Here is a 27,206-nt window from a genome sequence, read left to right as displayed (position 1 = left end):
AACATGATGCCATGGCAATTTTGCTTGTATCAGCCCCGACCAACAATATTTTTAGTGCGTTTGATTTCATAGATCAAAATTACAAGTTTAAACTAAATCGTAAAAAATATATATATCATTTGAGAGTACATTTTTTGAAAATTATAATTCAAAAACATTAAAAATAAAATAAAATCTTTGTTTTCCAAACGTAGATAAGAGTTTCGTTTTAAAAAACATACGATTTTAAAGGATAAATCACAATTTCACCAAATGTTTAACTGTGTTTTTAAAAACCATGTTTTGACCTTGTAATTTCAAAACGTGCAATTTGATTAGAAACTGGATTTTTTAAAAAATTTGGTAAAATTATGATTTTGTCTTTAAAATCCTAGTTTAGACTTTAAAATTACATTTTTGGCTTGCTGAATCTTACATTGCAAAATAAAAAATGTAATTTCTATCATTAATCTTGTGCAAGACTTCTCATATGACAACAAACTTCCTTCTTCTTTTTTTTTTTTTTTTTTTTTTTTTTAATATACAATAGCCTATGAATCTACAAAACCCTTTTTGGGCTGCATTGCACCAAAACTGCTTCCCCCCTTTCCGATGAGACTCTGGCTCCATTTAATCAAAACTCAGCATGGGACAGGAATTAATAAGATATATACATAGAGATTCTCTAACAAGAGAGCCACCAGGAAGATCAATACTGAGCATTTTTATCTCCGAAATAATCATTCAGCTGCTTCTCTTCGCTGCAAGGATGACCAGAGAAGAGAAAAGCATAAGCCTTGGGAAATCCATTCATAAAACACAAACTATCGTGTAACTGTTCTCATTATTATTATTTTCGGTAAGGAACTGCTTCCATTATTATATGCATAAAATCACCCAAACTACATGCAACATACTCTAATGTAAGTTTGAAACAATTAATGCTAGAGCTGCACATCAGTTCTAGTCCACTCCAGAAGCAACATGCATTTATCAAACCATATCTATGAGCTGTATACACCAAGAGTCCGTTTGGCCAAGCGATTTTGCAAGTCAATCACAGAAAGTGTGTTTTAAAAATAATGGTGATTTGAAAACATAAAAAAATCTGCATTTTCAAATTTTTGAAACCGCAAATCCAAACGAACCCTAAGATGCACTCACACATATATACACAAACTAGAGTATTAACAGCCTAAAGAATTTTAAAACCTACAATGTCATATTTGAGAATGTGGAGCTCACCATTCGCTTACTGATGTATGGTTGTATCTTAACTGGCATCTCAGATTTACTTTCAAGCTCGGGAAATTTTTGTTTCTCCATCTCAAATTCTTTTCTAGATTCTTTCCGGCTACCAGATTGCCAAACTCTACCAAAGTTAGGAAGCCAATTAGCAGTGCAATCGTCCTTGACAATCTCTCCCCTCTTCTCCATCTCCAGCTCAATCTTTCTCTTTTCTGCCCAAGCAGCTCCAACTCGTTTCGGGTTCAAATTTTTGGATTTCCCTGACTTATTAGGAAACACGAGGTTTCCTGTAGCTGGTGTTAGCTGAACATTGATCTGACTTCCTTTAGTTGCTTCGAACCATGGAGGTGGTGCTCCAGAATGCACATTGCCTCTAGCCTCTTCGGGGTTGGAGGTAGAAACTCGGGTGAGATTTTGCAAACCTAAAGAGGGGAAAAAAAAAAAAAAAAAAAAAATCACAAGATGAGGACAGTACAAAATAAAGCACTGCTCCACCAAACTCCTTGTGCACTAAGCTAATCAAGATCTATATGTGAATTTACTGCAAACAATGTCAATCCTAAGAACACATGCCGCTCAAATGATGAATTCATATGGGATCTAGGTAACAGATGCATGAAGAAAAAAAATAATGAGAAGAAGGAAAAAAAAAAAAAAATTGACAAAGATTGATACCCTGAGAAATGCTCTCTCCTTTTACAATTCCTTCATCCTCATGCACCTGGTACATCTATATCCAAACACATTAAATGTTTGAAGGTATTGTAAGTACATATGAATGTGCAAAACAACAAAACAAAGGAATGGATCTACAGGGAGGCCATGAAAGACGTGACTGTCAAATTTTCACTGTTGGAACATTAGTATAAAATACAAATAAATTATGAAAAAAATCAACACTAGTGATCATGCCAAACATGGGGCTACCAGAAGACTACCAAAACGTAATATAAAGCTTATACCTGAACATACAAGCAGTATGTAGAGCCACCCAGCCCTACGGCATGCTGATATTTGGATTTTCATCATTAAGAGCTTAGTTTATCACAATAATTGGATCAAATGACTAGCCCTATTGTTAGCAAAACTTTTGTTGAGCATAAAATACTGTTAATACAAGAAGAACCCAACAAAGATTATAATAAGCGAATGGTACAAAAACATCAATTAGTTGCATAAATAAACGAGAAAGATATTACTCCCATGTACAGATGGTAATTATTTCTCTTTGAAAATTAATCCAGTAGTGGATAGTCTCCTCTAAAAAATAACTAAGTAGATGCTACTGCCATCTTCAATCAAAATGTTTTCCTTAACTTTATCAAACATTTCGTTTGTTCATTTCTATGGAATGGACTACCCTACAATATCCAGCATAGGTATGTGACAATGACATTTAATCTCGGTGCAGATGACAGAACTTACCCTTTCATTACTGAAATAGCCATCAGCTGAGCATCTTGTACTGTTAAAAGGGAGAGGATGTTGGCTATCCCTGCAAACTGGGTCATAATGTAAGCACATAGCAGATAAAACTACCATAAGCGTTCTCATTCGTGAGAGGAAAGTCCACCATAACATAAACCAAATAACTTGAATTAATAAATAATTAAAAAAGTAAAAAGAGGTAATATGAAATATAAATAGAATATACATACCTTGCAAATCCTTCAAGTCACATAAATTTGTACCAGAGCATGTCTCTGCTGGTAAAGAAGAGCTAACATCATGGGCAAATGTGCAAAAATTTGCGACTTCAGAGAGTCCTGAATGGGATACCTGATACTCATTCGTATAATAATGTAAAGGCATAACACCATTTGAAAGACTTGATTTAACAGATTGGATACTACTATTTTCAAAACTATCTATATTTCCATAGTTGAGTTCATTGTGGATATCATTCAAAGGTGCAAATACTGGCCCAATAGGTCCTTCACTCGATGATACAGCATTGCTCTCCAAAGATTTGCACTTTTCCTCCCACTGCAGTCATGAAACGAGTATTAGGTTTCTTTCTTTGATTACTCAACCACCATATTATTGAATGCTATGAATCTGAAATCCCATGGAAATGAAATATTCAATAACCTTTGATTATAAATGCTATAACAAGTACCTTAGCTACATCAGGTTCTGAAATCCTAAAAGTATCCAAGCGATCCATCCCACCACCATATTTCCACAGACAATGCTTCAAATTCTTCAGATGATCCGCACTAGCTAGATGATTAATCGCATTATAACTGTTCACAGAATACGAAGCATGTAATTAAAAAAGAAACTCATCCTAGCAGAGCTCTTAAACCATATTCAACAGTTTGGTTGCTCTAAAAATCAATATAATTCAACGAGAATTCTATAAGTCTCAGATTCTTCGCTATTAATTGCGATTTTAAAAATCGCTTTTTTATAAACTGCTTTTTGAAATCGCAATTTCTAAAACCCCCAAGTTTTGAAACCACAATACCAAACGGACCCTAAAAGAACCTCAAAAAAATCAAAAGCTCCAATACAAGTGTTGAGTATATTGTTGCTATATTCTGGAAAAAGAAAACGTGTTACTAGTCTTCCTTAAATTTTTCATTAATTTTGGAACTCAACAAAACATTTAAGCATAGAATTTCAAAAAATTTAACTATCTTCTCTTTGTTCCTCGCTCCTCGCGTTTTCTCAGAAATTAAACAAGATAACTCAAAAAGATCGGCTACATAGAATGCGGTTACCAGGCGAAGGAGCTACCGAGCTCGTCGATGTCGAAGTCGCAGAAGACGCACCAGAGGCGGTGGCGAGAGGCGAGCTCGGGCCGGAGAGGGCTAGGGTTCTTGAGGAAGAAACGAATGTCCGAGAGCTTGGCGTGGAACCGAGAGAGGAAGTTCGAGAGGGAGCTCTTGTGGCTCGGGAAGTACTTGTGGCGCTCGCCCTGGTTGTGGTTCAAATTGCACACCTTGCAGAACTCGTAGTCGCTCTTCTTCTTCTTCGTCTTCTGCTTCTTACTGTAGTTGTTATTTTCACTATTATATTTCGCGGTATTGGTTTTAGGGTTCGGATCAGGGTGTGGCTTCTGAGTCTGTGTGTTTTCCTCCATTATCGTACCGACGAAACGCACTCTCTCCGAAGAGATGGGAAATTCGAGAAAGTTTAAGAAAATTTTTGAAGAAGAAGAAGGGAAAGAGAAGCGGGTCGCTTCGCGGGCTATTCACGAACCGGGTACAAAAGATCACGTCTCAAATATCTATAATTTTATTTGCGAAAAATAAAAATATATCTATAACTTTGTTGTATTATGTATATTTTTTAAAAATAAAATTAACTATTTTTAAAAAAAAAAATTATGAATTTAATATTATTATATTTTAATTATTTCATTTTAAACAAAAATTATATAAAGTACGAAAAAGTATGAATTGTAAAACACCAAGGCTTATGTTTGCTAACTTATTCTTCCTTTATAAAGCTTTTTACATCTCTTTTTAGGAATATTTTGACAAAACATGGGTTTAACTTTTATAGTGTTAACAGCTAATTTATTATTTAAAAAAATAAAAAAGGGACCGCATAGCCACCCTAAGTGGAGGAGAGGGGTCGCGCACAATTCCTGTTCGCGTGCCGGGTTTGGATCATATCAATGCATGAATATAAGATTATATAGGTCAATCTTAATTCAACTCATTTAATTAAACGGGCCAAACCCTTCAATCATAACCCTCTAATTTTGTACTGGGTTAGTGTCAAGTTTGTAAGTCATGTCAAAAATTGCTAACCATTATATTGTGTATCAAGTTCAGATCATGTGAAGGCATGGGTGTAAGATGGACTATATAAGTCAACCATAACCCAAACCATTTAATTAAACGGGTCAAACTCTTCAACCATAACCCTTTTAATTTAATGTCAGATTCTTGGGTTGTGTCAAAAGTTGTCAACCCTAGCTACGCGGCCACCTTTATATATATATATATATATATATATATATATATAAGTATAAAATTAACTCTATATTTGTTTGTGCTTTTCCAAAATAACATGTGTAAACCACATAATTCAGTTTCTCAAATATAGACCCAATAGAAACTAATTTTCACATTTATCTCAGACTCTATATTTGTTTGTGCTTTTCCAAAATAACATGTGTAAACCACATAATTCAGTTTCTCAAATATAGACCCAATAGAAACTAATTTTCACATTTATCTCAGATTAAAACATTTTTTCAAAAAATGAAAAACACCTACCCAAATACCCTAACAAACATAGCCAATAGGATAGTTTAGGAACACGGTTGAAAATGGAGTATTTACTATCAATTGGATAAATAGCAATTTTCTTAAAGAACAATGTCAAGGAGTAAATGTAACATGAAACAGCTTAAAGCATCATAAATTATAAATTACTGGCTAACAAACAAATGAGACCATATTTAAGTACATAAAAGACTAAACTATTAGGTCAGGAGGTCCAATCAGTGGATAAATCCATACAAAACTACATACCTAGCTGATTAATGTGAGAATTTCTAAAAAACGCACAACACCATAATTGACTAAATTATAAAACCAGCAAATTAATAACCAAAATCATATTTTAAGACTTCAACCAAAACAAAAAGTTAATTAGTTTTCAAGAATTTCTTCATGAATCCTTGAACGAGCATTAAGTTGTGAACGCCAATTCTTCATTCATTTGTCCCAAGTTTCAGATTATGATGCATATTCTAATTTTCTCAATTTACCCTATCCCTAATATATGATCATGCTACCGTCAAATCTTAAAGATTGATGGGAATTGAGGAGCAACAATATTATACATCATTCTTTTTTATGGCTGAAACCTAACCATCATTAATTGATCAATTGCATGTAACCGCAACTAGTTTATACGGTTATCATTTTTAAGTAACTGCTACCTCAATAACTAGATGTTATGCGGTTATTGAAGGCGGGTCATTAACCGCTAACCGCTTTTCAAGTAATGGGTCGGTCATTGTTTTTTTTCAAACACACTCCTAAACAGACACTTTCTACAATTTTGTTTAATATAAACGTTTGACTTGCAAAAATCACAAGGCAGAAGGGATCATTCGCCTCGGAGATATGAATGGTAGGAATTAATAAACATATAGGAAGATTAATCCCATCACTATCTTTTTTAGTGGTAAATATTTCGCAATGTCTATGATCTGCCTATTAATCTTTATTTTCAGATGGTACAATGGTAATAAGCAGTAGGCCAAGAACGTGGGAATGCTTCGGCATAGCTAGGCTTCCTTATATGTTGATGTCAAATGATATATGAAATCTGTACGATATGGATCTCCTTTAATCCTTTTAGTATTTTACGAGAACACAGAGCACCCACTTATAAGGGCAACGTCTGCTAGCTAACCCAGCCAGTGGTACTACTATATAATGTGATTCACATGATTCTCACATGGTGTGACAGAAAGAGTTTAGTCCCACCATGATCTGAAGTTTCCTGGCTTCAAAAGTCAGCAGACTTTTTCTTTTGATTGGTTTAGAAATGGTTTGATCCAACAATCTCAATCATTCAATATCTTTCTTTCTTTTGTACCTAGAAAGATATGACCAAAAAAAAATTATTACTTAAAAGAAAATATACATTTCCTGTTCAGCAAGTAGTATATATCATCAGAGCTGAACTTTGTGAATCCTCACATGCCACTGCCCATGTAAGTAGTAGATAGAAAAAGTAAAATGCATTGTCTTAAAATATAAATTAAATAGTTAAATTTACTATTTTTTATTAGTTTAAACTTTTGTTAGGCCTAATTGCCCGAATACCCGGCCTATCTTCCGATAGACCCAAAATATACAACCACAAAGCACCACATCGGATCCCATCTCAATCTTAGTACATGATCAACATTGATTCTCATGATCCCGGCCAGTAGAAAATTGTGAGTTGCATGAGTCAGGGCCCCTAGAGAGTGATGTATGGCTACAAAAGCTGACTATAAAAGACAGCTGACAGCAAGTAAAAGGAGGATTTTCGTCTCCTATATCTTTCGTTCTCTCAACTATTTTCCTCATTAATCATATTAACTTAAACATCAGAGCTATTTTTCGCTAGCCCGCTCCGACAAGTTCTTGTGCTTATTTTTTGTCAATGATCTTTGCAAATACCTCGTGTTAAAATAGTGATTAAATTCATCTATTTCTATTAGGTTAACCTTTTGGGATATAAGTAGTAGTTTAACATGGTATCAAAGCCAAAGGTCATGAGATCATCGAACCTTGACTCCGTCAAATCACCTCTTATTTAAATTAAATATTTCACGTGTTGGGCATCACCTATTAAAAGAGAGTTTAAGCCCACAGGTGAGAAAAAATATTAAACTAATGATTAAGTGATTAAATTTACATCTTCTTATCCGCTTAAGCTTTTAAAAACGTAAACACTCAGCTACCTAGAGGAGTAGTGCATTGATGTCCCTACGCATAACCACTGAATTTGGCAAAGATTTGTTTGTCGACAACAGTTTAATTAAGGTAACTTGAGAAAAGTCATGATGAGTTATATATATATATATATATATATATATATATATATATTAACAGTCTCATACGCTTGTTTGCACTCAAAATTTACTTCTAAGTTCTAACTCTTCTCTACAATTTATTCAAATGAGAATGCAAACAGTATCACTTGACAATCGAATGCGGACAGTGTGAAAAAAGACAAAGTTTAAGGTTTTGTCATAATGACAACTTTGATAACTCGGGGAGCATGTCCTACATCTTTATCCCGCTCTTCAACTTTCCGAAATAATTGATGATTCTTGCATTTCTATGATTGTAACAAAATAAAAGATAAAAGACAAGGGGTCTGTAATGCAAGTGGTCATATGTCGGAGTACGGCTGATCACGAACTAGATTAATATCTGGCGGTGTTGTGAGAGTCCATGCCATTGGAACTCACCACTAAGCATTTTCTGTTAAGCTTCCAGCAGTCCAAACGTACGTGTAAGTTTCTATCAATGGCATCCAGCTTTTCAGTGTAGAGCATCATGTAGACAGTTAGCTAGGTTTCCTTTAATTAGGACAAGTACTGCTGCACTCATTTTCTGAGAAATCGTTTTCTTCATTTTATCTTTTTGAAGATTTTGATCCCAAAAAAGTAAAGTTTAAAGCTAACAGTAACATGCGGTTGACTAGGATATGTAATGAATATTGCTATGTCAATCTCGAACAATGGACACTTAAAGGAGAGAGAATGGTTGGAGACTTGCCGAGAATACCAACAAAGAAAATATCTTATACTTAAGTTAGTAAGATTGGATCGCTAATTAGAGAGTACTGAAAATTACAAGAATTGTAATGCAAATTGTAATGTGTGTACTAGAATTGGTTGCATATATAACATTCTTTAAGCGGAGTGCTTACTAACAAGTATACAATCTTAATTAGGCGTTGCCCACTGATAAGGTATATATGTAAGACCCTGGCCAAGTATGGCATTGAATTCGTGTCTTTTCGCTAGTTAGGTACGGTGTTAGTCAGGTGTCTCCTTATAGTGGAGTACGGCTTTGGCCAAGCATGGCTCAATTAGGGTTTGTGGTTTGGGCTTGACTACTTCGGCACAACCGTGAGCTCCTGGGCCCGCATTCTCAACCTAGGTTGGCCAGGTGGATATGGGGTATATCAATTAATCCTAATGCTTACACCCTGCAAAAAAATGGACCACATTTATCAAAAGGTAAAACGAAGGGATTGATCGAACTTGTTGAAATTACAAGCGTTAAACAAGTAGTGAAGTGAATTTGCGGTGATCTGAACGTCTTTTTGAAGTAATGTTAGTAGCAGACAGCAGTTGTTGGGGAAAGCAAGAAACAAGTGGTTAGGAGGTGAAACATTTTGGTACTGATCTTATAATCCTTAATTAGGTTTGGCAGTTAAAAAGAACGAAGATTCCGGCAACCACATTAATTAAGTATATATAGCTAGGGCTATAATATTAAATTGGATCGTCTTTTTTATTTTCCTCCCCATGCTTTCCTAGCTGTTCCAAATGTACTTTTCAGAAAAGGACCTAATATATGTTGAAACTTTATGATCATTTGCCCCCACTACATAATTAATAATGTCATGATCTCATCAAAGAATCAAGTGTATTATTGAAGCCACTGATCTCTTGATCAGTCTTGAGTGATTAACTGTATTTGAGTAATATGTTTGGAGCTAGGTTGCTGACAAATGAAGCTAATGCCAATATTGCCGCGACATCTTGAAAAGGAGCACTGCACTCACTGTTCTGATTGATGCTTTTAGTATAGTCAGTAGAGCCATCCTATCCAAAAATGTTTCTTTTGTGTTGGATCCCAGACATGGATAGTGGGTGTTCGGGTTCTTATGAGCAAAAGTTAAGAAGTTGCATACAAGTGGATACAGCTATCCTGTCTTCTTCTTGCTGAATTTTACTCGCTTTTTGTTCTGATTCATTTGCCTTTCTATCAACATCAAGGTTCCGAACTTGACCCTGCTTCCATCAGGTTTGACTTGTTTAAAGCACTCTCGTCGATCGTCAGCCTAGCCTACACTTTCCCGGCCACCTCTTTTAATCATATCATCATCACATCTTAATCATGTTTAATTCGGATATGTGATGATTTCTTTCTTTTAACACACCTAATTCCCTTCTTTTTCCTTTTCAATCCTCTCATCTAAACTCTTTTTTGTGTCGTATATATATATATATCTCCACAGAAGTCCCAAGCAATCAAATGATTAAAGACCTAAAACTGTGTAGTGATCCACTTAATCTTGCAGTATCTTAACAATTCAATGAAATTGATCTTCTTACATTTCTTAATTCGTGTATAATTGTTGTTTAATATGCAAGTACCTAGACTTTCTCAAAAACCTATATGCTTCCGATTATCCGAAATCCATTCAAGCTTCATGTGCTAGCATGTTTTCGAGATATTCTGACGAAAATCTAGTAGGTTGATTCACTCCGGGTACTGGGTAGCCTGCAGGCTATTAAATTGATTTACTGCAGATCTGTTGCACCTGCAGTTTTGTTAATCTCGCCAATAAGATCATATGATTAAAAAACACATGAAAGGTGAAAAGGAAACTAGCTAGAACACAATTATCAATGACTCAGGCTGCTAAACGGTATCATGAAATGATCAACTGAAATGGCTTTTTTGAGTGCCTGTCATCAAGACCCAAGATGATGAAATGGCTTTTTCTTCTTCTTCTTTTTTTCCCCTTAATTAATCACTTCTTCTAAAAGAACTTGTTGAACTTTGCTTTAATTAAATCATCAGTTATTCAAAAGCTAAGACTTCTGCTTTGAGATAAAGCTGATGTTTATCTCAATGACAAAGACAAAAACAAGTCTTCAAGCATCAGCTAAGCTACATACAAATTCTAATTAAATACATAAAGAGTATGACTTCCTAAACTGCATGTGGAAACTTGAATTTAAAACTAGTGGCGACATTTATATATTCACCCCCTGGGCCATATAAAAAGATGATCATTGTGTTAATTATTCAGCATACAAATCACGATAATAAAAATTAAAAAATAAAAAATAAAAATAAAGATTAAAAAAGGGGGGGCATCGCGAAGTCCTCATCCAGCCACTTTTATTGTGTGCTTTAATTATCTTTTATACATTTATTTTGTGTCAAAGCAAATTGCAGAAACCCAATTTAACCCAGATTTTGCATACACATCACCTTGAAAACATTTGAACACTCAATTCTATTGTATTGAGAATTAAGGCCTGCGGAACCTTTGCCTGCAAGACTGGCAAGTAATCTCCATGCACGTGGAATCTATCTGGCGGGTCGCCCTCTCCTTCATTCTCTCAGCCTTCTCCACCTCTTCCCTAGCCCTCTCCCACATGTGCCTTGCACGTGCAAACTCCGTCTGCGCCAACTCCATTTCTCTCCTCGTCAGCTCCCTCACCCGCTCTGCATACGCCTTCTCCATCGCCGCCAGCCGAATCTGCTCCGCCGCCTGCCATTTCAACGCCTCGACGCAGCTCGACTCGGACTTGACGTCATCGTAACCGCAAATGGGTCCGGCTAGAACGCAGTCCGAAGCCGGCTCGATTGGCCTTACGCTGATTGACAGCTGTAGGTCTAGCGCTGGGCCTGCAAAGGAATCAGACATCGTTGACCGATACCTTAGAGAAGAAGAAGCCGACGGCCGAGATGGCTTGTGTGATGAAGAAGGTACGGAGTGCGAAGTAGGGAGTAGCTGCAACTCCTTTTGATGATCTTCCTCTTCCATTGAAAGCAAAAAAAGGCTGCAAAGTACAGAGGAAATGATCGCTAAGGTGGTGGTGAGGGAGTTTGGCCTTGTGGGGGTGGCAAAAACTTGTGGCTATATATAAACAAAGCTTAACATGTCCAATTTACTTCTATGCCCGTGGTTCCCATGTAAAATGACTTAAACGTACACCTTAAATTAAACCCGTAATATATATATATAACTGCCTACCCTTATCCATCTTTATTCTCTCGATCTCTTGAAATTCAACTTTAAATATAATAATTGAGTTTTAGGCCAAATTGTTGCTCTCTAGCATACTAAACTACCGTTCATAATTGACTAAATGATTAAGTAAAAATGTTAAATTATTTTTTTAATTAATTAATAGCTGACTTTATCACTGGCATGTGCGGTGTGATAAAATAGGTCGTCTATTATAATTACAAACATTATTTGTCTAAATTTATATATTTTAACTTTTGGATTATAATTTATTTACATGTTATATCAAAATCTCACTTAAAAAATTAAAACTTTTAGACTAAATAATATATTATATATATATATTTCATATGAAAAAATATCAAAATTTTACGTTAAAGACTTCATACATTTATTATTTACCCCTAACTAAAACAATAAAATTAAGCAGGAGAATAATGCAACCCTTCATACTTACTTAATTATCACACTTTTTTTAATTTTGATTGACGTAATGTGTTTTGAATAAGCAACCATTATAAGATAAATATAATATATAATTGTAAAGAGTTAACAATAGTACTCTAATATATATAAAGGAGATTTTGGTAAACACCTGGATTTGAAGATATGAACAGATGTGAAATTCCGTTATAGAAAAGTGGGGGGAACATATATAACATAACGGATCACGTTATTAGGTTATGAGTGGGTTTTTTGTGTTTGTTTCTCTTTTTTTACTTTGTTTATAAATTTACTTGACTTTTTCTTTTTGGGGGGAGATGAGATTGGATTTGGGAGGATGGATAGGTGTGGGTGTGTAATAATTACAGTCGCACGTGCGTGGAGGGTTTATAACTTTATGTGGTTAAGGGCATTTTTATCCTCCTTTGGGGAGGGGTTAATAGCTTTATGGTAGGCCTAGGTTGTCGGCCCCCAGTACGAAAAAGCCTCTCGCTTTCTCTTGAGCAGCCCATGCTACAGGCAGGTCGGCACGTGGTATGGTCACACTAGTGAGGCTGACCATGATTGTGGGTTACTGCCTCTGCAGCCAACTTGGACCCTTCATCTGTGGGGTCCTTTTTTACGAGACCTTTCTGCGTCTCACATCATGTGGGTCGAAAGTTTTTAGCAGATTTATCTGTTTGTGCATGCACTCAGATGTATATCAGATTTGGTCGATTCCCTTCAATCACCACCCTTCATTTTATTACTTTAAACCCTCTCAATCACTAATTAAGCCTTATATATATATATAAAATATTTAATTTAAATGTTTTTCTTGCTTTCATCTCTATTAATTAATTAATGACCATTTGTTAGTTTCATTATTTCATGAGAATCATTTCAATTTTCATTCAAAACCGTACGTTGTCTTTGAAATGGAAATGTAATTCTGACGTATCTTGAATTTTGCTCATCATAGCATTGCATTTCTGTAATTAATGTAGATTATGATGATGCATATATAACACAGCAATATTGCTCATCATAGTATCACAAAAAGTTTTGACACTACCATCTTGTATGAAACACACAAAACCCGGCTTAATTACTTTGATATTCTTAGTAAAAATGATGTTGAATTCAACCACACGAATTTCTTGCACTTTTGAATCCTCATTTTTTTTTTTATAATATGTAATTGCTAAATGGATTAAATGAAGACAGCAAGAAATTATAAGAATGCTGAATTCAAAGCAAGATTGAGTTTCTATGCAATTCTTTCAGTCTAGATTGTTCATTTGTAATGAACAATAGGGAATGATACATGTAAGTGTGCATAAAAAAGAGAGACAAAAAAATACGGTTTTAGAGTGGTTGGGACACCTTATCAGTCATTTTAGAGTAATTTGACAACTTTCAAAGCATAATTTTGTTTTGAGAGAAGAATGGGTAAGGTGGTTGGACCACCCTCGAACGACCATCCAAAGCTAATTAACCACTCTGGCCTTTTAAGGTGAGGGGTGTTTGGACCACCTAAAAAGCTTCTTCTCTTTTTTTTTTTCTTTTTTTTTTTGTCGGAGATGGCTGGACTACCTCTAACACTGCTTTGAGAGTGAGTACACAATTAACCATCCCCTCGCTATGAGAAGGTAACCTTAATTTTGTTGTTGTTGTTTTTTTTTTTTTTTTTTTTTTTCTTTTATCTTTAGGATGTTGGTTTTAATCACTTCTGTTGCCAATTACAAGTCCTGTAATCCTTTTAAAAAAATAAAATTAAGGGATCTCAATACAATTTTTCTAAGCTATATATGTATAAAATGCCATGTAATTTTGGCATGCACAGGTGCTTGTCTTTTCAAATAATGCCTTTTTGTTAAGGTTGGAGTACAAACTCATTAAATTTTGAAGTAGAGCAGTATATTTTTCCGATTATTGTGATGTGATTGTGAAGGTAGAAGACAAACTGCACGGACAATATATTGTGTACATTGTATTATTCCATCTTATCTCTTGGGAAACATAAATAAAATTCAAATTGAATTCCTCCCCTGGAGACCTTGTTTGATAAACCTCTTCTTAATTTCTTCATTTTATTAAAAGAGTCAAAACATTAACTATTTTTTTTTTGTTTAAAAAAAATAATTAGTTGTTTTTAGATTGTTTTTAGTTGTTTTGAGTTTTTTGTTAGGTTTGTCGGCTCCTTATTTGTATTTTAGTTCATGTAATCTTCCCATTCACTTTCCTTTGAATTGATTAAAAAAATAAAAGCTTGAATGCTTTGTCACTTTCATACTAATCAAGTTAGCCAAAAAAAAAAAAAACCACTTTGATAAATGAAATAGCAAAGTTTTCCCATTAAAAAGGGATTGCAAACAACTATTTGGTAGGTTTTATTATCTGTTAAATTATATATGGTGCATTTTCTCTAAGGCTATGTTTGGCAAATGAGTGGCTTTAGGAAGTGGACCGGAACTGTAATAGATTTGATTGATGTGAAAAAAAAAAAAAGTAAGAATGTTTTGTATAAAAAAGTGAAAAAATTTGTTTTGTATTGATTTTTTTATTTGAATAGTAATAAAAAGTGATTGATGTGATATATAAAGTAAGAATGTTAAGGGTTGATTTTGACAATAAAAATTTTGGAGTTTTGGGTCCAGTCGGTTCACTCCTTTGCGAAACAAACCCACGTGATATTAGTATAGCCCTTAAATGACTGCCTAAATCAGGAAATAGTCCAAATTTTTTATTAAAAAAATAAGTTAGATTTAGAAGGAGAAAATTGTGGAGAGTGGGATTTGAACCCACGCCCTTTCGGACCAGAACCTTAATCTGGCGCCTTAGACCAACTCGGCCATCTCCACACGAATGCGGAGGAAATTCATGCCGTAATTAATTTTCCTAGCGCGCGCGATCTTGAATGTCCAATTTTCCACTTTAGCTTTCCCGCTACTTTTTTCTCAGCCCCCGAGCCAGTCAAACAAAATTTTCTCGGGAAAGTGACTGTCAGTCACCCATTCCCTTCGCGATCGAACTCCATGAACTCTCGCGAGCTCGCTCTGGTCTCCACGGCCACAGTTTTCGGCGCTTTAGCATCCGCCCTCGCTTTCCGCTTCTTCCTCAGCCCTAAGAAGCACTTTACCCATACCAATCCCTCGCAGAACGGCGTCGTCTCCCAGAACCGCTCTTCTCGGAGCCCCTTCGATCCCTCCAAGCGCACCGGGTCAGTATATAAGTTCTGATTATTAGTCTCTTAGTTTGTTCTGTTTCAGTAACAGATTAAGCTATTGGATGGATGGACATTGTTAGGGTTCAAGGTGTACATGAATGAATTTCCTCTACCGTATTTTGTTATGAATTACTTTGATTTTTGCCTCTTTTTTTGTTTTTTTTTTTTAAAAAAGATAGGGTTTTTTTATTCGTTTATGTGAATTTTGGATGCAGATATTTGTCATGGGATGATTATTTTATGGCAATTGCATTTTTATCAGCTGAAAGATCCAAAGACCCTAACAGGCAGGTGAAAATCATATGCATTTTAAACACGTCATTTTAATAGATTCAGTTTTCAAGAAATTTCTCCAACTCAATTTGGAAGAAAATTTATCCCTCCCACTTACTTTATCTTCACAATCCTAATACACAGAATTTTAGGCACTACGTTTTTATTATGTTTGTGAACAAAAATACTGCAGGAGGTGCTTGACATGGCTAAAATGCTTTATTTGTGTTTTGAAATGCATGATTCTGCATCTGATGTGGGTGTTTTGCAAATTTACCTGTTGAATCCGAGCCAATGGGAGTTTCATATTTGGTGATGCAGGTGGGTGCATGCTTAGTGAGTCAAAATGGTGTTATTCTCGGTAAGTTCAAAAAATGGTATCCAACGTGAGGTCTGAAGTATTTTATGAGTGTCTTGTTTACATATGCCATGAAGGAAAGGCATTTAAGATTCCAAAAGAAAAAGAATAAAAACATTGATCGTTTTAGCAAACTCCAGTATTTGGAGTAGGACATTGTTGATGGGACCAACTTTTTCTCGGACACAGTTGGGGGAGGGGGACAAGGAACTTCTCACTTTCAAGTGAAATAGAGAAGAGTCATTTTATAGTTAAGATTTTATTTTATATATATGATGCCACGTCAGTTAAAATTTTTAAATGATGTGGTAACGTATTCATCTCGGTCAACTTCAACAATTTACAGGAACACCATCAAGCTGCCCATTTTGTCTTTATGGCTTCTGCTATTTTTGAGTTTGACAATTACGGGGAAAATCATATATTGCATGTTGTATGAGAGTTTCATGGTCTATTTCTTTGTTTAGGCATTGGCTATAATGGATTTCCAAGAGGCTGTTCTGATGACAAGCTTCCTTGGGCAAAGGTCAGCATTTTATAACAAATAAATTTCTCTTATTATTAAGGAATAGCTAGTAGTAAATCTGCCTCCTCTTATGTTCCAGAAATCCAAAAGCGGGGATCCTTTAGAGACAAAGTATCCGTAAGTCTTGTGATCTCATAAGCTCCTCCCTTCTTTCGAAACTTATTGTTTTGTTAAATACATAGGTTTGTTCCCAAGTTTATTGTGATCCACAATAGATGTTTGATGTTCTCTGTTGCATTCATCAAATATAGTGTTCCCACCATTATGAGATCATATATGCAAATGCTTGATACTTGGCTAAAATCTTTACCAAGTTATTATGTATCTTAGTTTAGATTAACTTTTTTTCATCCCTTTGTTGCTCTTTACATTCTAAATTTTCTACTGCAGTTATGTTTGTCATGCTGAAGTCAATGCTATCCTAAACACAAATCACGCTTCTGCTGCTGGTCAGGTTTGTTTCACACATTGTCCATATTTCGGTTTCTTTGAATCCTTTATTTTTATCATGTTTTATTCCTCCAGTATGGATTAGAATTCCCTGAAATTAGGTTGTCTGAATTTCAATCAAACCTCACCTGCCCCATGGATTTGGATTCCTAGCAATTTGTTGCTTAGATTGTTAGAGGGGGGCAATTCAGACAACAAATGTAAGAGAATTCTTATAGGACTCACCTGTCTGAACAACAGAGTAAGATGCTTGAGATTTGCTCAGGCAAGTGGGTTTCTTAGGGACTTTTACATTTACTGCTTGAATTGCTAACAATTCGTGCAACAAAATTGTTGAAAATTTCTATCCATGCCCTAGCCAGCCTAAGGTGTGCAGGGTAGGTGAGCCCCGCAACCAGGTTGCAGAGCCCACCGACTTTAGGCAGCCTTAGGGCTGGCAAAACGGGTAATCGGGTAGACCCGATTAGGACCTGTTAAGACACGCGACCCGATTACCTGAAACACGAACACGACCCGTTTAGCTAAACGGGTTAGCGGGTTTGACACGATTATAACACGAAAAATATCCGGGTAACCTGACACGACCCGCTTAACCCGTTTAGCATAACCGGGTCATATCGGGCAGACACAACCCGACCCGTTTTTTTTTTTTTTTTTTTTTTTTTTTAAAAAAAAAAACCTTAATCAAAATTGGAAAAAATAATTTAATAAAGGGATCTCTTAGGCCAAAGAACTAGTCAAATTTATCCTAACCATCCAAGAAGAATAAAAAATTTTAAAAGAGAATGTTTTAATATATAAATAATGATTTAAAAGATAATGTTTTAATATATAGACCCACATAGAAAAAGTAACGGAAAAACAAGGAATAGGCCAGTGAAGTGAAAACTGTGAAGTCGTGAAGTGAAGAGTGAAATGAAGCCGTGAGTGAGTCAGTAAGTGTTAGGGTTAACTTAGTTAGAACTTAGACATAGGTTTTTTTATAAAAAAATAATAATAATAATAATAAAAATAATAAAAAATTAAATGGGTCTAGCAGGTCACTCGAGACCCGCCAGACCTGATTGACCCGCCAGACCCATTTATTAAACGTGTCTAGCGGGTCGACCCGCCAGACACGAATTTAATCATGTCTTAATCGGATAGACCCGATTAAGACCCGAACTCGATAAGCCCAAACTCAATACCTGTTAACTTCATGTTGTGTTCGTGTCGGGTTCGCGGGTCGTGTCAAAATTGTCAGCCCTAGGCAGCCTCAGGTATGCAGGATAGGTGGGTACACATCTTGAATTTTCTTTATTTGAAGTTGAAATTAAAAGGGGAGTAAAAAACGTAAATATTGTCAATGATGCTTCCAAATTTTTTTCACGATCCAGCTACTTTGTTAGAATATGAGAACTAATGATACTGGAAGACTGTTTTGTCTCTTTATGATGTTGCAGAGGCTTTACGTGACAATGTTTCCTTGCAATGAATGTGCCAAGATAATTATTCAGGTCTGGTTTTAATGTTCCCGTTCTGTCTGTATAACAAAATGATCACTTGAGATATGAAATGCCCCCCACCCCCAACTACATTTTGTTTCTTCATCCATGAATTTCACAACGAAACACCCCCTCCCCCTTTTTGTCAAACATTAATCAAACAAATGACCGTCATTTCTACATACAAGCCTGATAAGAAGGGTTGTGTTGAAAGTTAACTAGCACTATCTAGTGACAAGCCAATATTCTAGATGTTGAAACTACCCTTGTAGGTTGTATGGTTTCACTAAATTTTTTTTTATAGATTACTTAAAATAGTGATATCCTCCAAACACCCGGTTTATTAAATTAACATGTGTCCAAAATGCATTTCTTTTAATCCATTCTATTAAACTTACATATGTCCAAAATGCAAGTGAGAATCACATGCATTATTAAAAAGAGTAATGTTAGAAATCACATTTTTATTTTTACACCATCTCACCTTAGTAATGTGATAATGCTAATCAGTTCTTGAATATATATATATATTGGCAGAATGGGATAAAAGTGTGGTTTATAGTATTAGTCTTTTTGAAATCATATCTATTTTTAATGGAGTATATGATTCTCATGCATATTTTTAATAATGCTCACATGCGTTTTAAACATGATAATTTTATAGATTGAGATGGAGAAAATTCTTTCAACTTAATTTGGAAGAACACTTTATCCTCTCACAAACGTCTTTGCAAAATATGCATCCCCACTAGTGATCTCATGTAGGTCTTAGCCTTCTTACACGATACTTGTTTCTTAAGTATTGAAATCTGCCTTAGCATATACTGATTTTCTGCATATGTTTCATTCCCTTCTGCTCCCACTTTTCATAGTTAACTGTTTAATAGGTCTAATTCATCTTTCTTCTTTTTCACAGGCGGGTGTATCCGAAGTTATATATTTTGTGGAGAAGAGGTTAAGTGATTCAGACATTATATATGTTGCATCTCACAAACTACTATCAATGGCCGGTGTAAAAGTAAGCCTTCCTGTTTTCTTCTGAATCTGTCAAGTAATTAGACTCAGTTACATTGAGACCTCATAAGACAGATTTTTGTACATGTATGCCATGTCTAAAAGTGCAAAGTGGCTTGGAGTTGGGGATATAGTTGTATTGTCTTTCCCTAACAAAGCTTTTAATATGAAACTCTTTTCCGAGTTGCAGGTCAGGAAACATCAACCGCAGATGAATCAAATTTTAATCAAGTTTGAGGAGCCCTAGATTTCAGTCTTCATTCAATATTTTAGTCAAACCTGATAATTATTTGTATTGCATGTTAGTAAACTGATCAACTAAGCTTGTTGCTGGCTGGACCAACATGTATTTTATTAATTCTTCGTTCTTGAGTGGTTGTGATTGCTACAAATTGGATTTTGCTTCAATATCCTGTATTTGATGAAGTCATATGAAATCCCAAAAACCCTAAATCATCTCTCTTTTCCTCCAGAAATCTTGGAGCGTATTCCAGGCCAGGCTTTTGAGCTCCCAGTCCAAGCCTAGTACAAAAATTTAAACATAGCCCACAGCGTAGGACATGACCTACAACACTTATCTCAAATGGTAATAGTATCAGTACTATTTCCCCGACACCCCCAAAGGGTTGTTAGAACAATGGAGGCAATAAATACCTTTGACTTGCTAAGGAATTAGTTTTTTTGGGGAGGGGAGAGCTGTTGGTGAACGTTAAGTAGAATTAAGAGCATCAAGTTGCCTCCGAAGGTCGTCTAGATCATCAATAGAAACAAGTGGTGCGTCATGAGGCACCATTCTCTGAGGCTCGTCTGCACTTGGGAACTCGCGAACAAGACCTTCTGGAAGAGCATCTGAAGTGAAAGCCCACGTTAGAGAAAAAAATCAGACAAAAACGAACAAGCAGGCTTTAGTTGGTTGCTAGCATGACATAATATCTGAATCCCGCCAAAATTCAAGGCTCAAGGTCTTTTGTCAAAAAAAAAGAAGGAAAAAAAATCCCCTTTTTCATGTCTGCAGATCAAAGAAAAGAATAGCTAATATCGGATAAAACAAACGACAAAATGAGCAGAGATAGATGCAACATAAAAAGTTAGGAGATAAAGCGGGATATATACCAAGGGATTATCAGCTGTGGACTGAATCCCCACAGATGCGATAAGATCCTTAAACCAAACTAGGGGACCAATGTGTTAAAAGTGTGTTGGGCATTTTAGCATAATGCAAATCTACAGAACCTGTGAAGCGGTGCCATGCCTGCTTTCCTGGCACTAGTGCACAACACGGCCCCCCCCCCCCCCCCCCCCCCAATGTGTTAAAAGTGTGTTGGGCATTTTAGCATAATGCAAATCTACAGAACCTGTGAAGCGGTGCCATGCCTGCTTTCCTGGCACTAGTGCACAACACGGCCCCCCCTAAACAATTGAGTAAATGGTATCGCAAAAGAAAGGCCTGCCTTCTTTAATCAAACAACACAAGAAAAGGGGATAGTGTTCGATAGCAACTTAGCAAATATGGACCACAGACTATCTCGATAAGTTGAAACATAAAATGATGACTTACCAGAACTAGTTGCATCCATGCTATTCAGCTCATTATCATCTAGGACACTGAAAAATCAACAAAGAAAAGATATCACTAAACCTGACAGCTAAGAATCAACGAAAGGCAGAGTAATTAGTACAAGCCCAGCAAAGGGTATCAGCAATTCAGCATTTAATTAAGAATATGCGTTGACCCCAATTATAATCAGCATCAAGAGGCATCAACCTTTTACTCTAAAATTTATGTAATTCAGTACTCTTCATTTTTTTTCTTTTTCTTACAAGTACTGTGAAACATTTCACCATTTATAATTATAACAAAACAAAAACGAATTTCAAGAGAAGCACCTGATGCTCCATTCATTGTCAGCATGAAGTGGGCCTTCTTCAACTGATAAGGATTCAGCTTCCATCTTTGCTTTAAGTGCAGCATCCCTAGCTGGCTTTGCAAGAATGTACTCTTGCTGCAAACAGAACATATCATTTCCACCATCAGAAGCGAAACTTATAACATGATATGTGTATGTTTCATAACATGAACTTTGGCGAACCATGGGTAGAATAAAGTTGAATTATGCTACCTGTCGTACTAGACAAGCTACATTTGAACACTGAGGGTTCGGCTTCATTTCCATGGTTGGGAAGTAGTCTTTAAGAGAATTATATCCCTGGAAGCAAGCAAAGCCAAGGCACGAGATCAGTATGTTGCCTGATTTTACAACAAATGTAGGTAGTGACCTTAACCTACAGTAGGTTGCCTCTGCTATGTGCAAGTCAGCATATATATATATATAGAGAGAGAGAGAGGAAGTTAATGTAAGGACTTACCAAGTACGGGGACACATTTCCAAACTTCAGCAAGAATTTAAGTGTGTTCTGGACAAGAAGCCCAGCAACAACTCCCTACAAAACCAAACAAAATTTGCCATAAAGGAAATACAGCTGTAAGAATAATAACGTACACAGCACACAATACAGTCCAGAGCATGTCCACAACTCAATCAACCACTAACAAATTACTGTCATTATTGTGTCCTTATAATATTATACGGAAATCAATCCAACCCATCAAATTAGCTCAATTTCATGCAATGACAATGTTATGAATTTTATGATTAAGAAAAATTACAATCCAGCTCATCAAACATGTTAAACGTGAAAACATGTTATTCAAAGGATTAAGCTACCCAAGAAGTGCAGTTGATAGAATGTTGGAAAAGAAAACTTTTTTTTTTTTTTTGATAGGTAAATAGTGGGAAAAGGATAACTTGTACCATGGTGGTAGGTAAAGACGCAGCACAAACCCCTTCACGCTTCAGTGTACGTTCATCTACTCCTGATGCTACTACCTGAACAACAAAAGGAGAAAGACATTACATTTATAGAGGATACGACTTCTATTTTTATTGAAAGTAGACAAGCAAGTATGATCAAAATAGAATCCTTCAACATCCAACTCACCAGCTATATAAAAACAGATTTTGAAACACCCAAACAGAAATACTTGACATAACGACATCTTCATATAGTAAATTGAGAACCCTGCACTCTCATCCAAGTTCAGATAAATGAAAGAACATACCAGGGGAGGTGCACATGCAAAACAGGCAGTTTCACCAGGTATCAACAACTGAATATGACCTGAAACAGCATCCTCAGATACACCTGGCCAAATTTATGTTTTTCAAGTAAATTTCCTTACAAAGTAAATCAATGGACATCTACACATACAAAACTTCAAATCTTGCATTAGCCCATAATTCTACTTACCAGACTCCATCCATGTCTGACTCAGTTCATTGCAAGCCTGTATAACCAATAAAAAAGTTAGATATGAAATATGAGAGAGAGAGAGAGAGAGAAACCTCTGAATTTCAAACAATAATAAGACTCTGTGTTAAAGTCTGATTACCTGATTAACAACCATCCTTGCTTCATAATTATCCACACAGCTTAACACCAGGTCCACTCCAATACCTTCTTTACTTGGACGAAATGACTTATTTTTCAAACTTGACATAAAAGTCTCAAAACCTTGCACTGTTGTAATGTTCAGTGTATAGCTCTAAAACACAGGATGAACTGATCAGCATGAGGGAAGCACTAATAGAACATGGTAAGGAGATTTTTTAACTGTGTCAAACTACAAGAGCAGCCATACATATTATAAATACATTTCCATCTCTTAACTTCTCCAAAATTTGATCTAGTCTCCTCATGTAAGTCCTATGACTTCTTTGTCATATGTAACAGAATTGAAGTTATGAAGTTCTGAGTTTTTATTCCAGCTAAACTCATCATTTTATGGCAATATACATTATATCAAACAACAAATACAGAAAATAAGAATGAACTTGACATCAATTTTCTGTAAAAGGGGCTGTTAAAGTGTAAGATATGATAAGGGTCTCTAATTATTTGATTTAGCATGGATATATGGTCACAGCCTATTCATAAAAGATGAAGCCAGACTAAACCTTAGGATAGGGTATGAGAAAAAAGAGAGCAAAAGTGTAGTGCCTTCATTGCAGAAGTGTTTAGGTAGATTCTCCTACATAGAAGCTCTTGCTAAATTCGTAAATCCAAAATCTCAAGGACTGTTTTATGCATCTGTATACTTATCCTATCTAAGCATGGCAATTTCAAATTAACATGTCATATGTGAATCAAAATTAGGAAAGCTAGCCAAAATTAATCAACTTCAAACCATTGGGTTTTATATTTATGACATGTTAAGGATGGGCAACCAGTAACAGACGAGTTCAAAGCCTAAGTTCATGATAAAACTTCAATTAAGAGCTTCAATAAATTATATGGACTAAGGATGGCCAATTTGTAATGAGAAATGCTACATGCACGTCCAAATGTACACTCCTTGACTTGGCAATGAAAATTACCATTGGATTTTGGATCTATCCAAATTCATGGTAATTTTCATTACCACGTCAGGGAGTGGGCACTTGGGATTACATGTAGCATTTCTCATTTGTAAAAGATGTGTTCGAATCCATAAGTTCATTCAAGGATCCCATGCAGCCATGCTAGCAATGATGAACTATTCCTCAAATATGCAGATAGAGAATTCAAATATAACTTGACATATGTAATGAAGTCACGTAGTAATAAAAATCCAATAAAAGTGTTTACCTCAAGGACAACATCAGGATTTATATCTGAGAGGGTCTGCACAGCAGCATCTGTCTTTGTCATACCAGCCTGAAAAGGCAAATTGCATTACATCCATTACTTGCAAGATTATGAGTTCCTTCACTAAAAGAACTTTCTTATGCTAGAAAAATATAATCATCTTTGGTCCATATAACAGTTAGGAAGATGGAAGTTTAAAACCTTTGTCACTTGACTTTTGAAGCATGTAATATCCAAAAATGAGGAAACAATATGATAAAAATTTAAAACACAGAATCAAGAATAAGATTTATGTGGACAAAAACCTGTTCCGGGCGAAAGAATAACCTATTCATGTTTGCTAACTCCACTTTGTCATAATCATATAACAAAAGGCGACCTATACCACACCTTGTCAGCATCTCAGCTGCAACACTTCCTACACCACCTATTCCCTGTGATCAATAAACGAAAATCAGTGCAACCCCACTGAAGGTGTTGATGATTGTAAAGTATTTTACATATTACAAATAAATATATAAGTTGGACATATGGCAGAAGAGGACCAAAAACAACTTGACTCAACCAGACTTGGGTTTGCTATTAACACCCTAAAGATGCCAGTAAATCAGAGTATACAATTTCACCCAGTGGGCCCATGCTGAGTATTTAGCTACACTACCATCACTACCAGTGAGGTAGCCTCATCCTTTCGCTGCAAACAAAGTGATGGGAGTTTGCAGTAACAATTTCGAGATTTAGTTTCAAATACTAAAAGAACCACAATTTGATGCACACGTATCACATTACTTTCATAACCCAGAGTATATTAGCAAAACATAAACATATGCATTGAAAAATTATAAAAATCACTTGCAACTTTCAATTCTTTTTTTTTTAATTTTTTTTAATTTTTTTTTTTTTTTATAATTAATCGAAATATCATTAAAAACGTAAGGTGACCCCAATTACACAGAGAGTATACAAGAGAAGCCACCTAGAAAGTAGGACAAAAAGAGCAAGAAAATCATGATAACTAATCACTAAAGGAGAAACATAAGGAGTTGTCAAAAGATAGAAAGTGTATGCAACTTTCAATTCTTTTGTGTTAAGAATGTAAAATTTGCCCTTAAAAGGTAGCTCAATCGGCTGGAGACCACGCCTCATAAAGCGAAAGTCACTAGTTCAAATCCCCAATTCCCCCTCTCTTTGGGGACAAAAAATTACTTATCCAAAAAAAAAAAAAAAAACAATTATCAAGAACATCCAACATTATTGCACTGAAACAACAAAAGTAACTGTAGGTTTGAGGGGAGGGGAAAGTGGTCCCATTTTTGAATTAGTTTTCTTCTTTTTTTTTTTTTTTTTTTGATAAGTAAAAAGTGGTTGTTGGTATAGAGAGAAAACTAATTCATTTTTGAATTAGTTTTCTAAAACACTAATTCACATGTGCGACATATGCATATCACATAAAAATGTGTAATATTGTACAATAGACTTCCATTCTATAGCAACAAAAGAAACGTTGAAAGAGGAGATAAATACAGACAACTATGGCAACCGAGAAGTCCCGTATTCTTTCATAGTTCTCTACAATTCCCATCCTCTGAAGTGCCATTAGCCTACTATAGGGATTGCTATCTACCACCTCGGCGCTCATATCCTGCCACCATGACAATTCATGTATGAATCAGTAATATAATCATCAACTAAGAGTGTGCAAAACACAAAAGACAGATACCTTGACTTTTAAACGCCGAGCAGGTCCGGATCTTTCCATACTTGTGAGATGTTCTACACGCAATCGTAGCTACAAAACACATTCATATAAATCATAGGCAAGGTTCAAAACGTCACAAAAAAATGTTAAGAAAATAAAACATTGTTAGTAGAACCATAAAATAACCCTATATATATATATATATATTTCCGGAACTTCAATCCCATCTTTTTGGAACCGAGAAAGCCAAACCAACAAGTCATCATATTTTTCCTAACCAGCACAAGGTAATACACGTGAAACAATAGCTTTTACTCTCTTATTGCATAATTTTCTCGGCAACCAAGCATAAGCACACAAAAAAGGTAACAAATGCCGTTTCAGTTCTACATTGATCTATTATCACAAATCAATTGGACTTAATTTTAAGAACTAAAATTCACAAAGCTAGCCAAATTTTTATGTTCTTAATTTTTCAGTTAACACCTTAATAGTATCATTAACGATAAGAACATAGATTTCTACGCCATCAAAGCTAAACTTCAAATCCGAATCCGCCCCGATTCTATCTTATTCGAGTAGTCAGACTGAAAACATAAAATCCAGATTCAAACAAAGGTCCACAAATTCTAACATTCATAAATTCTCATACACAAACATGCATACGTGCATCCATCTGTACATAATTATGTACTTACGTATGTATATGAATCCGAAATACCTTATCGATTGAAGCACGATGAGAAGGATCGTGGAGCGATTGGTTGAGAGATTCGAGATCATGCAGCAACTCTTTCAGTTCTACCTCCATTGCCTGTCACTTTGTCTCTCTCTCGCTGTTCCCTTGCTTGCGCTTTTTGTTGTGGAATTTTGCCAAATCGAAAGCAAACGGAGATTCTTTCAGTCATCAGACATTTTGAGGTTTTTCCCCCCTTGTGTTTTTTTTTTCTTTTTTTTTTTTGGTTAGTGTTTGTTGGTAAGGCCCATTATAAAGCTATCCGGGCTAGGCTTTCTGATATTGGGTAAGGTTTGGAGATGAAAGCCCAACTATGAAATGGGCTATTGTAAGGCCCAATACATATCTATCCCGGTCTCATGTGTTCAAATGAGTCTTTTTAATTTCCCATTTTCTCACTCTCCGGCTTTGATTAGAAAAATATAAATAATAAATAATAAATAATAAATAAATGAGTCTTTTTAAAATACATGTATTATTATAACTTAATAAGAAGATGCAACTGCTATAATAGTTTGAATTTGGAGTAATTCTATAAGTCACTTTTATGTTCCTTTTGTGTCACTTCATAAATGAGGTGGCTTTTAAAATCACTATTTGATCAAAATTCAATAATGATCAATTATAA

General features: G+C 35.4%; 4 protein-coding genes and 1 non-coding gene across 7 annotated transcripts; 1 reads left to right on the top strand and 4 right to left on the bottom strand.

The window, feature by feature from the left end:
• Positions 1 to 488: 488 nt before the first annotated feature.
• Positions 489 to 4,415, bottom strand: LOC132176314 (coiled coil protein). Of its 2 annotated transcripts, none has more exons than XM_059588483.2 (7): positions 3,954 to 4,415; positions 3,347 to 3,473; positions 2,886 to 3,213; positions 2,653 to 2,729; positions 1,903 to 1,957; positions 1,225 to 1,649; positions 489 to 740 (listed from the first exon to the last, which is right to left on the bottom strand). In XM_059588483.2, exons 1-7 carry the CDS (start codon positions 4,313 to 4,315, stop codon positions 720 to 722), a joined length of 1,395 nt encoding a protein of 464 aa, XP_059444466.2. In that variant the 5' UTR covers positions 4,316 to 4,415; the 3' UTR covers positions 489 to 719. The 2 variants fall into 2 exon arrangements, with proteins under 2 accessions (XP_059444466.2, XP_059444467.2); XM_059588484.2 differs by having other exon boundaries at positions 1,903 to 1,948.
• Positions 4,416 to 10,819: 6,404 nt separating this feature from the next.
• LOC132176040 (SHOOT GRAVITROPISM-like protein) lies at positions 10,820 to 11,558 on the bottom strand. Its single transcript, XM_059588153.2, has one exon. The coding sequence runs from the start codon at positions 11,494 to 11,496 to the stop codon at positions 10,978 to 10,980; it is 519 nt and encodes a 172-aa protein (XP_059444136.1). The 5' UTR covers positions 11,497 to 11,558; the 3' UTR covers positions 10,820 to 10,977.
• Positions 11,559 to 14,906: 3,348 nt separating this feature from the next.
• On the bottom strand, positions 14,907 to 14,987 carry TRNAL-AAG (transfer RNA leucine (anticodon AAG)). Its single transcript has one exon. It is a non-coding gene; the product is annotated as a tRNA-Leu (tRNA).
• A 26-nt stretch (positions 14,988 to 15,013) lies between these two features.
• On the top strand, positions 15,014 to 19,865 carry LOC132175525 (Cytidine/deoxycytidylate deaminase family protein). The gene is made up of 9 exons (XM_059587495.2): positions 15,014 to 15,346; positions 15,568 to 15,643; positions 15,947 to 15,986; positions 16,451 to 16,509; positions 16,589 to 16,626; positions 16,900 to 16,963; positions 18,402 to 18,455; positions 19,360 to 19,461; positions 19,648 to 19,865. The coding sequence occupies exons 1-9, from the start codon at positions 15,162 to 15,164 to the stop codon at positions 19,702 to 19,704; spliced, it is 675 nt and encodes a 224-aa protein (XP_059443478.2). The 5' UTR covers positions 15,014 to 15,161; the 3' UTR covers positions 19,705 to 19,865.
• A 105-nt stretch (positions 19,866 to 19,970) lies between these two features.
• Positions 19,971 to 26,780, bottom strand: LOC132175524 (NAD(P)-binding Rossmann-fold superfamily protein). Of its 2 annotated transcripts, XR_009439435.2 has the most exons (15): positions 26,564 to 26,780; positions 25,864 to 25,932; positions 25,672 to 25,785; positions 24,449 to 24,577; positions 24,144 to 24,212; positions 22,909 to 23,061; positions 22,767 to 22,803; positions 22,579 to 22,661; positions 22,271 to 22,345; positions 21,825 to 21,899; positions 21,578 to 21,664; positions 21,345 to 21,460; positions 21,016 to 21,062; positions 20,112 to 20,306; positions 19,971 to 20,030 (listed from the first exon to the last, which is right to left on the bottom strand). XR_009439435.2 is itself a non-coding variant. In XM_059587494.2 (14 exons), exons 1-14 carry the CDS (start codon positions 26,651 to 26,653, stop codon positions 20,167 to 20,169), a joined length of 1,284 nt encoding a protein of 427 aa, XP_059443477.2. In that variant the 5' UTR covers positions 26,654 to 26,780; the 3' UTR covers positions 19,971 to 20,166. The 2 variants fall into 2 exon arrangements, 1 of the variants encoding a protein (XP_059443477.2); XM_059587494.2 differs by having other exon boundaries at positions 19,971 to 20,306.
• Between the last annotated feature and the right edge of the window lie 426 nt (positions 26,781 to 27,206).

This window comes from Corylus avellana, chromosome 3, assembly GCF_965113065.1.
Source record: "Corylus avellana chromosome 3, dhCorAvel1.hap1.2, whole genome shotgun sequence".
Lineage (NCBI taxonomy): Eukaryota > Viridiplantae > Streptophyta > Magnoliopsida > Fagales > Betulaceae > Corylus > Corylus avellana.
Note: the sequence above shows the minus strand (reverse complement) of the source record. Positions and strands in the feature narration are given on the sequence as shown.

Bases quoted from the DNA above. Each gene is read 5' to 3' on its own strand.
- LOC132176314 (XM_059588483.2), bottom strand. From the start codon at position 4,315: ATGGAGGAAAACACACAGACTCAGAAGCCACACCCTGATCCGAACCCT. The intron at 1,958-2,652 runs GTAAGTTCTGTC...GTTTGGATATAG, and splicing joins GCTATTTCAGTAATGAAAGG to ATGTACCAGGTGCATGAGGA. The intron at 1,650-1,902 runs GTATCAATCTTT...TCCCCTCTTTAG, and splicing joins AGGAGAGAGCATTTCTCAGG to GTTTGCAAAATCTCACCCGA.
- LOC132175524 (XM_059587494.2), bottom strand. From the start codon at position 26,653: ATGGAGGTAGAACTGAAAGAGTTGCTGCATGATCTCGAATCTCTCAAC. The intron at 25,786-25,863 runs GTATCTGTCTTT...TCATGGTGGCAG, and splicing joins CTCGGCGTTTAAAAGTCAAG to GATATGAGCGCCGAGGTGGT. The intron at 21,461-21,577 runs GTAGCATAATTC...TTCTGTTTGCAG, and splicing joins TAGCTTGTCTAGTACGACAG to CAAGAGTACATTCTTGCAAA.
- LOC132176040 (XM_059588153.2), bottom strand. From the start codon at position 11,496: ATGGAAGAGGAAGATCATCAAAAGGAGTTGCAGCTACTCCCTACTTCG.
- LOC132175525 (XM_059587495.2), top strand. From the start codon at position 15,162: ATGAACTCTCGCGAGCTCGCTCTGGTCTCCACGGCCACAGTTTTCGGC. The intron at 16,627-16,899 runs GTAAGTCTTGTG...TTTCTACTGCAG, and splicing joins CCTTTAGAGACAAAGTATCC to TTATGTTTGTCATGCTGAAG. The intron at 18,456-19,359 runs GTCTGGTTTTAA...TCTTTTTCACAG, and splicing joins GTGCCAAGATAATTATTCAG to GCGGGTGTATCCGAAGTTAT.